General features: G+C 31.0%; 1 protein-coding gene across 1 annotated transcript in view; it reads left to right on the forward strand.

The window, feature by feature from the left end:
• SATB1 (SATB homeobox 1) overlaps nt 1–13523 on the forward strand; it is a 92922-nt gene that overhangs the window by 44537 nt on the left and 34862 nt on the right. Inside the window, exons 9-10 of the mRNA XM_015810741.1 lie at nt 3293–3505; nt 9805–9960. Of these exons, the coding sequence (XP_015666227.1) occupies nt 3293–3505; nt 9805–9960 (369 nt within the window). The remainder of the gene's footprint in view (nt 1–3292; nt 3506–9804; nt 9961–13523) is intronic.

A 13523-nucleotide genomic window follows, 5' to 3' on the forward strand; every position in this document is an offset into this window, starting at 1 on the left:
TGAAGAATTTGTAATTAGCACTGGAAGCACTTGATATTTTTAAAATAATTTCTCTATTTATGATGATTGTAAAAATTTTAATTACTTTTTGTAATGTAGTTATGATGAACATACTGCAAGGGAAAATAAGTAAATATAATTAAATATTTCCTTATTTCATACAAAAATCTAAACACAGTACAATTGTCATCAAAAATATAAAACAAAAGGGATAGAGTGTTCAGGTGTGATATTCATGGAGGTAAGCACCAGAATAGTAAAGTAAGATAAGTTTTAAACTCCAAATCACTATCTAAATTAAATTGTATTATGATTGTGTTAGTCTGTCTGAAAATAGCTTAGAAAGGGCTCTTATGCAGAAAATTTTCTGCTCTTATGTAGAAAATATATTTCTCACTATTGTGAGCCAGATATACAGCCTACAAACAGAGTCATCAAGTGCATCATATTTTCTGATATGTTAGGTTTAAAAACCTAATGGTATTGCAGCAAGAAAACACAAATGATTGTAGATCTGAACAAACATTGAATAATAACATACATTAAGATACAAATTACATTTGGCTATCTGAACAGAGAATCACTTTCTATGAAGATGGATTTAATTCTGCATAGATATTTTAATACAAATGGACAAATTTAATATAAATGTTTTTACTTCTGTACTACATTACTAGTGTCTAAAAATTTTGAAATATACAATGGAAGTAAAGGGTCTGAGTTAGATTATAGAAAGTAAGATTTGGAGGTGTAGAATCATGAAGTAAACTATGTGATTTGGAAACAAATGCATAGTGATTCAATAAAATATCTAGCAGGATAAAGAAGAGGAAAAAAATAAGGACAGTATTTCCCACTAGTAAAATGCAATCCCCATTCCTCCAAACCCACAAATCTGCTTCCAAAGGTTTGAAGCATATAATTTTGGAAATAGAGAGCTAGCAGAAATTTGTACAGATAGTACTCAAGTTATGACCACAGTTGGATCAGAATTTTTGTTGCTAAGCAAGGCAGTTAAAAAGTGAATCCCATTCAGTTTTACAATATTTTGCTACAGTTGTTAAATGAATCATGTGGTTGTTAAGCAAGTCTGACTTCCCCCATTAACTTTGCTAGGACCTGTCATGAGTCACTTTTTTCAGTGCCGTTTTAATTTTGAATGGTCACTAAATAGTAAATCTTAAAGGAGAACTCATACAACTAAAATTCAATGATACTTAGTCCCTTAATGCTACTTAAGACTATTTTGAGAAAATAATATTCATAATAAATACAATCCTTTATCCACATATGAACATTTGGAGAATGCCGGTCTATGTTCATTAGCTAAGATTCAAGTAAGTTAGAGTTGTCTGTTTAATTTTAGTATCAAATTCTAAATGTAGTCATGACAGCAGTGGGGATTTTTACTTAGCTAATGACCACACTATATTACTGTTGTTGTTGTTGTTGTTAGTTGCACAGTCAGCCAGACGTTCAGCCAATTTTATCCACGTATCAATTTTTTCTCAAAGATCTGGAAAAAGCTGATGTTTGATTTTTTTAGAGAATGGAAGGACTGATGGAAATAATGAGCAAAAGAGTTGACATTATTGGTGTATTTTAAAATGTTGGAAGGGTTGGATACAAGCTTTGGTTTTGTTTAGTTAATTTGGTTTAATTTTTAAGCAAAAAAAGTAGGTTAAGCTCCTCATAGGCCTAGATTTATCAATCCTGGAAATTTATTTGTGAAAAGAGATCCTCTTTTCATTTTCAAAAGGCCTCCTTTTTTGTATCAAATAGAATAAAATTAAAATATAGTCTTAGGTCATAATATAGTAATATAGGACACTCAACTGCATGCAAGCCACAAGAGTCAATCCCATCCATAAAATCCTGTCCTCCCACCTTCAGTTATGATATAATAATAATAATAATAATAATAATGATGATGATGATGATGATGATGATGATGATGATGATGATGATGATGATGATAATGATAAAGTTGGAAGGGACCTTGGAGGTCATCTAGTCCAACCCCCTGCTCAGGCAGGAAACCCTATACCATTTTGTACAAACAAACAGTTTCTTCTTAAAAACTTCCAGTGTTGGCGCATTCACCGCTTCTGGAGGTTAATTGTTCTAACAGTTAGGAAGTTTCTCTTTAGTTCTAGGTTGCTTCTCTTTTTGGTTAGCTTCCACCCATTGCTCCTTGTCCTGCCTTCAGGCGCTTTGGAAAATTTATTTATTGGGGGAGAGTCATTCTTTTCAGATTAATATATTTATTTTTGCCTTTATTTTATTAAGTAGTCAACTTCAGTGGTCCATATGCTTACCATGATAATTGCCACAGACTTTGATGGCTGAAAATGGCAGAAATTAGAATTGCTTGGTTTTTTTACAAAGATAATAGTAATATCAATGCATATAACATATAGCATGAAAGATAAGTAAGAGTATACACTTGTATATTGTATAAAGCTTCTCTCATTTAATAAAAATCAATTCAATTTGTCTCAGAGAAAGAATTAATGTCAGAGGCAAAAATATTGATTTGTAGTAGGTTCTAAATTTGAAAATAAATAAATTTGATCCTGTGAAGTAATTAACTATCACAGGGTACAATATAAATAGCTCCAGCATTCCATAATTATAAAATAAAGATTTTAAGGGTACTCCCTAAAAAAGAGTTAAAAAACCTATTTCCTTGATTGTCTGAGGTTGTTGATAGTAAAGTGCAAAATGTCTTGAATTCTAACATTTTGAATTTGAAACAATTATTCCATTGTTGCTGAAACAATTGAATTTGAAGTTAGAGCCTAGCTTTTTTTTTTTTGCCTGAAATTCTTCAGTTGGAAAATATGAATGGTAAACCTCAATTTTAGATAATCATAACTAAATAGAAAAAGAATTCCTAGGAGAATCAACTATGAATTGAAACTTATGTAATATTATTCCATCATTTTTCATGTTTAAATAAATAAATAAGTATACATATAGACATATCAAATATGAAATTTTACATTAAATAAAAAGTCAGTGAAAAGAGGAGACTAATTAAGCACAATTAGTTTGTTTTATATATAAAACAGATGCTTAATAAAATTAAGAATGCTGCTCAGGTTCTCTTTTGGGCTACTTAAATTGTCAGTAGTAAGTTCCTATTCAGAATTAATGTTTTTTTATGAGCATTTTCTGAGGTGCTAACAAAGACAACTGTGATTTTATGGTATTTTTCTGTAGCTTCTTACTTTGCCTTATAGCCATTTGAGTATATTTGTATATAAATATACACTTATTTATTCTGCAGGGCTTGCTCTCAGAAATCCTGCGAAAGGAAGAAGACCCCAAGACTGCTTCGCAATCTTTACTAGTAAATCTTCGGGCAATGCAGAATTTCTTGCAGCTGCCTGAAGCAGAAAGAGATCGAATATACCAGGATGAAAGAGAAAGAAGCTTGAATGCAGCTTCTGCTATGGGCCCAACACCTCTTATAAGCACACCACCCAGCCGACCTTCACAAGTAAACTATTTTCTACATTTTTCATACCTTTTTATACATGTATATATATTTGTAACTAAGCCAAGCTTCACAATATTTTTTGCAAATAATGTAATAAAGAACAGGAAATTTAATTCATTATTTTAACAATATCAGAACTGCTGTCTGTGTAACAACATAGTTTACTAGAGTGTTCTTTTTTTAAAAAAAATACCAAATTGGAGAAGACATTTTTTAAGAAATTGTCAGTTGAATCGAACAATTTAGCTCATTCCATTTCAACATTTTAAATACTAATTTTAGTGAATATTGATGCTGCTATACTAGTTTAAATGCAATGCTATACGTATCTTGTGTAGGAGAACTGGCAACATTTATGTTTAGTTAAATCATTAAATGCCTTACAGTTTCTTAATAAACTCAGTTATGTGAGAACAAGAGTTTAAGGTTTGACAGAACAATTTACAGTAAATAACTTGTTTTTTCAACAAAAATATTGCAATAATTGATATATTTTTTAATACATGGAAATCATCCATTTTACCATAATTAGTATAAATCTTATTGTTTTCATATTTTTCTATAAATCTGGCTAAAAGAATAGTGTATTAAAATATCTAATGAGAGACTTTTTGGATGCACATTTCCTGTTTCTTGTTATGAAGATAAGAACTGACCTTCATATTTAGAATATAAAATAATTTTAGAGACCATCTTACTATACCTTTAGCTTTTGACCGATTGCTTAAACTTTAAAAATCAAAATCGCCTTTTGTAGTTTATATGAAAAAATATAAACTATTGTCTTTTTTAATGTCATTTTTAATGATATATTTGGAATAGCAAAATATAATATAGAGCCTTCTATTCTGGAGAAAAACCACCATGGAGAGAGCAGTTAATAGAAATACTAGTATGTAAATATAACTGTGTTTCTAGGCGCCACAGTAATAATGGAGTAGTAAACTTTGTCCCAATAAAAAGCTATTTGGAAAGTATGTGCACTTATTATAACTCTTGTGCATTTGTAGAAGAGGCTTGAAAAGTAGTCTGTTTTCCTTGAAATGAAATACTTCATGAATTTAAATGCACAGTATAAGATTAAAAGCTAAACAAGGATTTAAAAGTAATTTTGTTCCTAAACTAAAACAGTACTTAACAGTACTTATTTATAAAGTGTGTGTGTGTGTGTGTGTGCATGTGTGTGTGCACATACCTGAGAAAAATATGAACGTTTATGTTTATTAATATGTACTAATTTAATTGTTTCAGCTTTTATTTGTTTTGGCTATATTATTTCTAGTTTTATTATCAATTAAAAGTGTGATGAGCTAGATTTTCTAGAATTTAAACATATTTAAACAGCTTCATCTGATGAGCCTAAAAAAATAAGTTTCTACAAATGTTAGTGGACTTTTTCCTTCCCACGAATGAAGGCAAATATACATGTCCCACAATTATATTGCAGGGTCCAATCTGTGTCAGGCACTAGGACCAGAAGTTAAGTCTTCTGACTTTCAGGCTCATACTGGAGCCCATCCTGAGGGGACTTTTGTCTCACCAGAATTTTTCTTTATTACAATTAATGCAGCAAATTGTATTACATTATAACTAACCGGAGTGAATGTATTCCATATTTAAATGTATCATTTTAGTGTTTAAGTCTTTGTTTTGACTTATTTGCAATGTCTTCTGTATTGAGAATGCTACATGAAAACCAGCTGCGTGTGCACCACTTTAATATTTTGAAGATTTTAATTTTATCATTTGTTCTTTAATTTTATCATTCATTCTTCACTATCTTCATTTCTAACTCTTAACATTCCTTTTTAGTAATCTTAATTTTATAACCTCACTTTTTGGGGAAAACTATGTTTATAAAGTATCATACATTAAATGATGATTGATGCTTTCAGTAGAAATTATGGAGGAAAACCATAGCCTCTGAAAGGTTAATTAACAGTATATAATATAGTGTTCACTAGAGCACAGCAAACTAATCATCTATGCTATTCTTAATGGGTCAGGAGAAAATGTTAAGAAAGAAGGGAAAGATATTCAGGTTACTCTGTTAAGCAAGACTTTGGAGAAAAAAAATTTTTTTTGAAGCAACTATATACCAGGTTTATCAACACACATCAACCGTCTCCTAATGTTTTATTAAATGTTTATACATTTTTCTATAGAGATGTATGAATCTTTATCCACTAATATTCTTATAGTCAAAGCAATCTCTATTATAATCAGTCAAAAGCTTTCCTAAAAATAAATACGTGATCAAAATACTTATGTATCTAAGTAAATACAGTTTGTGTGTGTGTTTGTGTGTATGTATTATTTTTAACTTCATAAGTCCATAAGTCCATATATATACATAACTGTCCAGTAAAATACTGTTTAGACATTAAAATTTTAATAATGTTGATATTTATGTGCTTATTAGGCTTATATATGGTTCAAATGTTAATTAGAAGCAGAATTTTGACCTGGCTTCAAAGCAGCACTTCACTACTTTTCATTAAAGTAACCTAAAATTTGCAGCTATTCAGATAAATCTGAAAAAATAGTGATGCTGCTTCAAGGAGCTGACTTATTAAAATTTAATGCAATTCTTAGGTAGTATCATCTTTTTCTCAAGTTTCAACTAAAGTAAAAAGTCAAAGTTATTTAATAAATAGCAGAGAAGGAGTCTGTTCATATTCATAAATACATACATGTTTTATGGTTTCTAAGATATAACGTATGTTACTTTAGCACATTTCAAAAATATGTTCTCTAATCTTGCAAAGGGGTGTGTGATGGCTCAGCAGTTATACATTGAGCTTGTCAGCTGGTAACCCAGGTTTGAGATCTGAGTGTCGCACAATTGGCTGAGCTCCCATTCCTGCTCCAGCTCATCCTGCCCACTTAACATTTTGAAAGCATAAGCAAATGAGAGTAGATTAATAAGTATCACTTCAAGGGGAAGATTCCATGCACCATTGGCATACAGCCATGCTGGCTACATGACCACAGAAAATGTCTTTGGACAATAGTGGCTACTGTGGCCAAAATAGAGATGAGTACCGTGCCCTATAGTTAGACATGACTGGATAGGGAAACCTATACCAGGGGTCTTCAAACTTGGCCCTTTTATGACTTGTGGACTTCAAGTCCCAGAATTCCTCAGCCAGCATGCCTGGCTGAGGAATTCTGGTAGTTGAAGTCCACAAGTCATAAAAGGCCAAATGTGAAGACCCTGACCTATATCACAATCTTGCAAATAACAAAAAATGCCTTTGGTGACTCAAAATAATCTAGCACATGTTCCTGCAATGCTGCCATTTTTTCTAATCAATATCAGATGCAAACCAAACCACTGCAGCAATAATTTAGAGCAACTTGGGTTCTCAGAAATGGTTGGTTTTTTACATTATTTCGTAAGACATTGGAATACTAAAATGTATTTCAGATTACCTTAAACTAGAAAGTTTTTCTGAAAAAAACTCATAAAGCTATGACAAAATTAAATGTTGAATATAATATTTTTTAAAAAGTATGTGAATGTGTATAGAATATGGAACTGTAACCAGCTGACATTCTTTACCAGAAAAAAAATCATACTGTAATTAGATGTTCTATGATAAATTACAAAGTCCTGCAGTTGTACAAAAGAGGGATATTTAATAATAAACAATAAATAAATAAATAACATATTTTATTTAATAAATTGGCAGTACTGAAAGTTTGAGATGGATTATAATGGACTGTGAGAGAGGGTTATGTTTAGCATATAACTCATCAGAAATAATCAATGAATGAATTAGAATTATTCTGATGTCTTCTCAAAGTTAGACATGCTTTTCAATTTTCAATATTTCTGAATGAATATGACCTAAAATAGTATGTGTTCTCCACACAAATCTTAAAACTAGATAAAGAAAACCAAAATAAATGAATGTCAAAAAGGTAATATTTTATTTATTGAGGAAAGTGATCAAATTTAACATATTTGTGTGTACAATAGTTATTGTGTCTTGAATTTCCTCAAAACTTTAACAAGTGTCCTTTGTTAAGTACAGAAGGAAGATATTATACCAATTACTGTCTTGAATTGGTATTTTTGTTCCCTTCTTAATTTTTAGAGCCTCATTTTATTTTATTTTATTTTTGTATATTCTGTTATCATTCTTGTTCATATTGTTTTCGATAATCATATCAGATTAATTTTTTCCAAATCTTTTTTCTAACATCTTCTGATATAACAGCTTCTTCTGAGTACAATAATAATAATAACACACAACATAGCTCACAGTGCTGGCCCAGTCCAATTGTCATTCCTCAACAATAACCATTATAGGTTAATTACATCCAATATCAAAAATAATGGTTCTTTCCCAAGAAAATGCATTTATTCTTTAAAATTAATTTCAAAGTCTTAATATTGAAAATCAAACATTCCTTTTCTGAGACCTTACTCCATTTAGCTATAGAAAGAAGAAACTTTCTATAGCTAAAACTGTGCCTTGCTTTTCGCTGTTAATTTTGAATTTTTAAAGATTATAAAAATACAGTTTTATTTTCTTATATTAACAATTAGAAGCACTCACCTGGTGCTTCCAGTCTTGTCATTTTGAAGAAGTCCAACTTTTTAAAGTAATTAATAGATAATTTCTAAAGGCAAAGAAAGTATGATTTTAGTCTTCTCTGAAGACTCTGCTGTGGCTAGAACAAGAGGCAAATCCCTCACCTCCCAGTTCTCCCACCCTCCAGAGATCACCGTCTTGGAGACTTCCTCATGAGGAACAAACATATAAAGTGTAACTTAGGCAATCTCACATTCTCTCTTTCTTCAGAGAGGGTCAAAGGAACCAATCTACTTCTTGGCTCTTGTTAACCATAATTGGCACCTCTGCAAAATGCGAATCCATCTTCAATCTGCCATTTCTCCCCCAGAAAACCAGAACTCATAGTTCCATCAATAATGGCAAACTGTCCTTTTCCAAAATCAGCAAAGCAGACTCAAACCATGATATTGCCAGTTCCATATTTTATAGATAGGATGAGATTTTTATGCTGGAATTCAGTGTTTGCCTTTCACCAAATATAACACTTCTCTTTTGAGCCAAAAGTTCTATTTTGCTCTTTTCTATCTACAGAAAATTCTTCCAATAGCCTTCTAGCTTATTGATGTGGCCTTTTGCAAATTGTAGACAGGCAGCAATATGGTAGCTTTCTTGCAACTTTGCCATGCACACCATTATTGTTCACTGTTTCCCTCTCATAGTCACAGCTGATTATTATCCCATTGATTGAAACAATTGATTCTACTTTCCCAATCAAAGTAAATGATGATCCTAAAGGTTCACATACTTTATCACATAAAGATATAGCTTTGGATCATATTCTCAATAAATATATTTGATGAACAAATTGTATGAACAATATAATATTTTTGACTTATTCATTTATCTTAGTTTTGCTTATATAGTTTTAGGATTTGCATGGAGAACAAATTTAGATTTTAGGTCATAGTTACGAAGAAACATTGAAAGCTCAAATGGGTTCACAAACTTTTAAGCATCCTTGAATGGGATTAATTTATCTTGCCTTGAAATTGTCTATAAAGTCTGAATGCTTTATCTCTGATGAAAAAGCCAGGTAAATATTCCTCCATCTTGTTTAGGAAAAAATTGACAAAGAAAATTGGGAAAATGTGCAGGCATTTATTCGTTTTTTTATATATTTATTTATCTACAAGTATTTATTTATTTCATTTTCCATAAAAACACTTCTCCTTAACACTGTAGGAAGAGAGAAAGCACTTAAATGAAACATTCTATTTGATCACTTCTACCAGAATCTACTTAGAAATAATATTTTTTAGTGTTTTTAAAAAAACACTAAAATGAATAGCAAAAGTGTGGCAAAAAAGAGGCATTTTGCTTATTCTCCATTTGTGTTGAACATGGCGGCCAAAAAAGATTTTCACAAGTGCATTCCTGTGCTTGGGTACAACACAGAATAAAAGGATGTCTGATATCTAAGGCAACTTTCATCTTCAGAGGACCTCTCTTTTTGAAGATAAAATAGGGAAGTTCACTTAAAGCTCTACTTGTCTCTCTTGGCATGTTATTTAAACATTTGGCAGTAGCTTGTTATAGGAAATATATAATTATTTTACCTTATTATTATAATTGAGTTTGAGAATAAGCCTCTTGATTTCATTGGAACTTATTTCTAATTAAGAGCACTTAAACTCTAGTGTGTGCTGACAGTTATAGTGCCTCTTAACTGGGCATCTTTTTTATCTGTTGAATAATGATATATCATATTTCTAGGTAAAAACAACTGCTATTTCAACAGAAAGAAATGGAAAACCTGAAAATAATACCATGAATATTAATGCTTCCATTTATGATGAGATCCAACAGGAAATGAAAAGAGCTAAAGTATCTCAAGCATTATTTGCAAAGGTTGCAGCAACAAAAAGCCAGGTAAGTCTTGTGGTCATCTGGGAATTAATGTTGCTATTCTTGCTTCTTTGTTTTCAGTTTAGTTGGATGACTCTATGAATAAAATCCTTTAAATGTTAAGTGTGATTAAACACAATAAGAAATTTATTGGCTTCTCTAGAGTGTAGGTCAAGATGTTTTTATCTGACTATATTTTTTCTGATACATTATAAAATATGGCATATTTATGGGAAATATGGTGAAAAACTGTTATGTTAACCAATCATGTAGCCTTTTAATACATTCAGTATATTACCACTCTGTATAGGTGCAAATCTAGATATCCTGCAATCCTTTCTGTTCCATTTCCCCAACCTAATCTTCTTTTTACTTAAGATTAGAAAGTTTAATGGTTATTCTGATATATGCCTAAAGCTTTCTGAATCAAACTGACAATAGGAGTCCAGATCTAAGAGAAAGGAATCCAAAGGTGAGGAAACATAATGCGGAGGGGGGGAGGTTTTTAGGGAGAGAATAATTTTGTAAAGAAACTAAAATAAACAAATTTAATGTAAAGTTTGGCGGTTTAGAACTTCTTCAAAGACTGCTTTATTTTAAGTAGATTCCAGCTAGTGTGACTTGTTTTATGACTTGATTGATGATCTGCTGTTATGGATGTCACAATAGGGAACCATATAAAGACCTTAATAACTAAATATAGTAAGAAAAAGGTGGTGCTTCCAAACTGTTTCTAAGATAAACCAATAGAATTGTGCAGCAGTTCAGTGCACATGACATTCAAGGAGCAAGTTGTTCTGTGTTTTGTTTTGTTTTAAGGCTAAATGTGATCCTGAGAAACGACCATATATGTTTGGTATAGAGATGAGTTTTCAAACTCCATCGTGGATTTCCATGAGATTCCATACGAAGGGGTTCCATGAGATAAATGGGGAAAAATGTACTTGAACTTAACGGGGTTTTTTATCATTAAAACTTTACATCTTAATCAGGAGATCCAGAGATATTTTTTTGTAACCACAAGGTTCTACTCTGATGCCCAAAATATTTTTTTTGAATCCCTAAAAGCCTGACTTTCTTTAAGAGGTCAAGTCAGCATATCTATGTATTCATTTCACCCTTTTTTTCCCTGTCCAATATTTAACAAACGTATGTTCAAGTAACAATACTCAACAATACTTGGTGGTCTTTAGGGCTGAAAGTTTTAACTGGATTTCCCTATTCCTAATATACCACTCTAATGTAGGATAGGAAACTTGGTTCTTTTCACCTATTTTGAACTCCCTCACCCATAAACCACAGCCAACATATTTAGTAGTAAGTTACAATGAAATAATAGTCCCAAATAACTGTAAAGTATCAATACAAAATCATGATAGTTCCCAGTTCAGATTGAATAATTTGTGGTTTGAGTTCAGGATGCCAAAAATGAAGGCAATGAATGAATGTACAGGAGCCCATTTATTCATATTGTTTGAACATATTGTGACAGTAGTTCGGATTCTGACTTGATCAGGTTTAATAATTCACTTTGTATCTTTGATGGATTTATTTTCCCTATGCACAAATTTTAATGCACCTTCAGTAACAAACAAGCACAATGTTGCTTTGATATAAATAAGGTATTTTTCCTAATCTTGAATTTATGTTTGTCTTTGTTATTTTATGGGATATTGAATTAAACCCACAGTATATGTTTAGACAGTCTAAAACTTTGACCTGGATGTTTTTATATAGTACAAGGTATGATAGAGTATATTCCATGAATATGGGATGATTTATTTTGGAATAAACATCCATTTCAATTAACTTTTGTTAAATGGTGAATTAGAAAAAAGTGACACTAACAACAATTTTAAAATTTTAAAATGTCATTTTAATAAATTTCATCTGTCAATGAGAGAATCCTTTCAGAGCGCTGGATTAACTTTATGAGTTTACATCTCTAAATAAATATGCAGAATTAAAATATATGAATTGTAAGTTTTGACTTAATTTTGTTAGCTGATCATTGTTTTTGGAATATATTTGTAAATTTAAATTATTCTAAAAATATTAAGAAATTAGGTATTGAATTGCAAAGTTAACCTGAAAGGTCAAATCTACTGTCCATTTTTCTCCTAAAAAAGGAAACACTTTTTCAGTCCTGGCTGAATTGACTGATGCCACCTTTCTTTATACATGATAGACTTTAAATTCTGTTATTGCAGTTTGCTTTATTATTTAAGCTGTAAGTTTGGAAATGTTTGCAGTTGGGAATTGCTCCATCTTTCATTATATAAAAAATATGTTTCTTTTTAAAGTTATATGCTGTAAGGAATACTTAAAAGGATATTTTGGAAATGTTACATCAAAATGATTAAACTCAAGCTGTGGACTGTAAAAAATTACAGCTTTACAGGCCACATGCCTGCCTACCCTTCAATCACTGTCAAAGTGATAATTTCTGCAATAATATGTTTCTTTTATTGTAGGATTCTAAACACCAAGTGCTGTTTAAACATTAAACTGAATTGTTTCTCTTAGCATTGCACTCACTGTGTCATACATCAGGCCACTACAATCTCTTGTGGAATGTAAAATTCTGTCATGAATCATGGCTTGTGTATTGGAAATTACTGTAATTTTGATTGGAAATTACAGGGCTCTTGAAATGTTTCTAATTATGATAGAATGTTAACCATGACTTCAAATCTGTATGCTTTTTTGATATTTCTATTTTCAAAAGAAGGTTATACAGTGTGCATTAAGAAGAAATATCCATTGTCAGCATCTCTCTATATTACCTATCCTTAATATTTTTTGCTTTACTACAATTTATAGTCACTGAATTGTATACTGTATTTGGTGGCACTGAATCTAAGATTTTGTCTTCCATGAATTGCATCTGCAGTCACATATTGGATTTCTATTAATTTTAGATGTTGTATGTCTTTTATTTATTATTGTTATTATTATTAGGTTTTTATCTTCTTTATTATTTTTATAAATAACTCAAGAGATCAAATTCAAGGCTTCTTCTGTTAGTTGATTTCTTAAATTATTTAAAAGAAAGTTAATCACTAAAAGCACTAAAAATCTCTCTTAAAAGGGCAGCAGAAATAAATAGCTCTTCATTCCTTACTGTCCTAATAATATAGTGTATATATGCAATTAAAAAAATATTAAAAAACATTTAGACCTAAGGCCATCATCATTATTGGTAACAAGCTACTTAAAAATGTTGCCTCAGTTAAAATTGTATTTTTCATAGGAATCATTACCTTTGATTTATAATTTACTTTACTTTACTTTACTTTTATTAAATTTATATCCCGCCCTTCTCCTTGCGGACTCAGGGCGGCTGACAATCAATTAAAAAAGTACACAATTAACAATCACAGAATTAAAAATTAATTAAAAAGAAATATTTTTAAATAAAGTCTAATTAAAATATAATTAAAACCCCTCTAAAAATTGCCCTAGGCCAGTCCTGCAAGCTGGAATAACCAAGTCTTAAGGGCGCGGCGGAAGGAAGGGAGATCAGGGATCACCCTGATCTCTGGGGGCAGTTCATTCCAGAGGGTGGGAGCTCCCACAGAGAAGGC

This window comes from Protobothrops mucrosquamatus, unplaced genomic scaffold (genome assembly GCF_001527695.2).
Source record: "Protobothrops mucrosquamatus isolate PMUCROS unplaced genomic scaffold, P.Mucros_1.0 scaffold18, whole genome shotgun sequence".
Taxonomy (NCBI): domain Eukaryota; kingdom Metazoa; phylum Chordata; class Lepidosauria; order Squamata; family Viperidae; genus Protobothrops; species Protobothrops mucrosquamatus.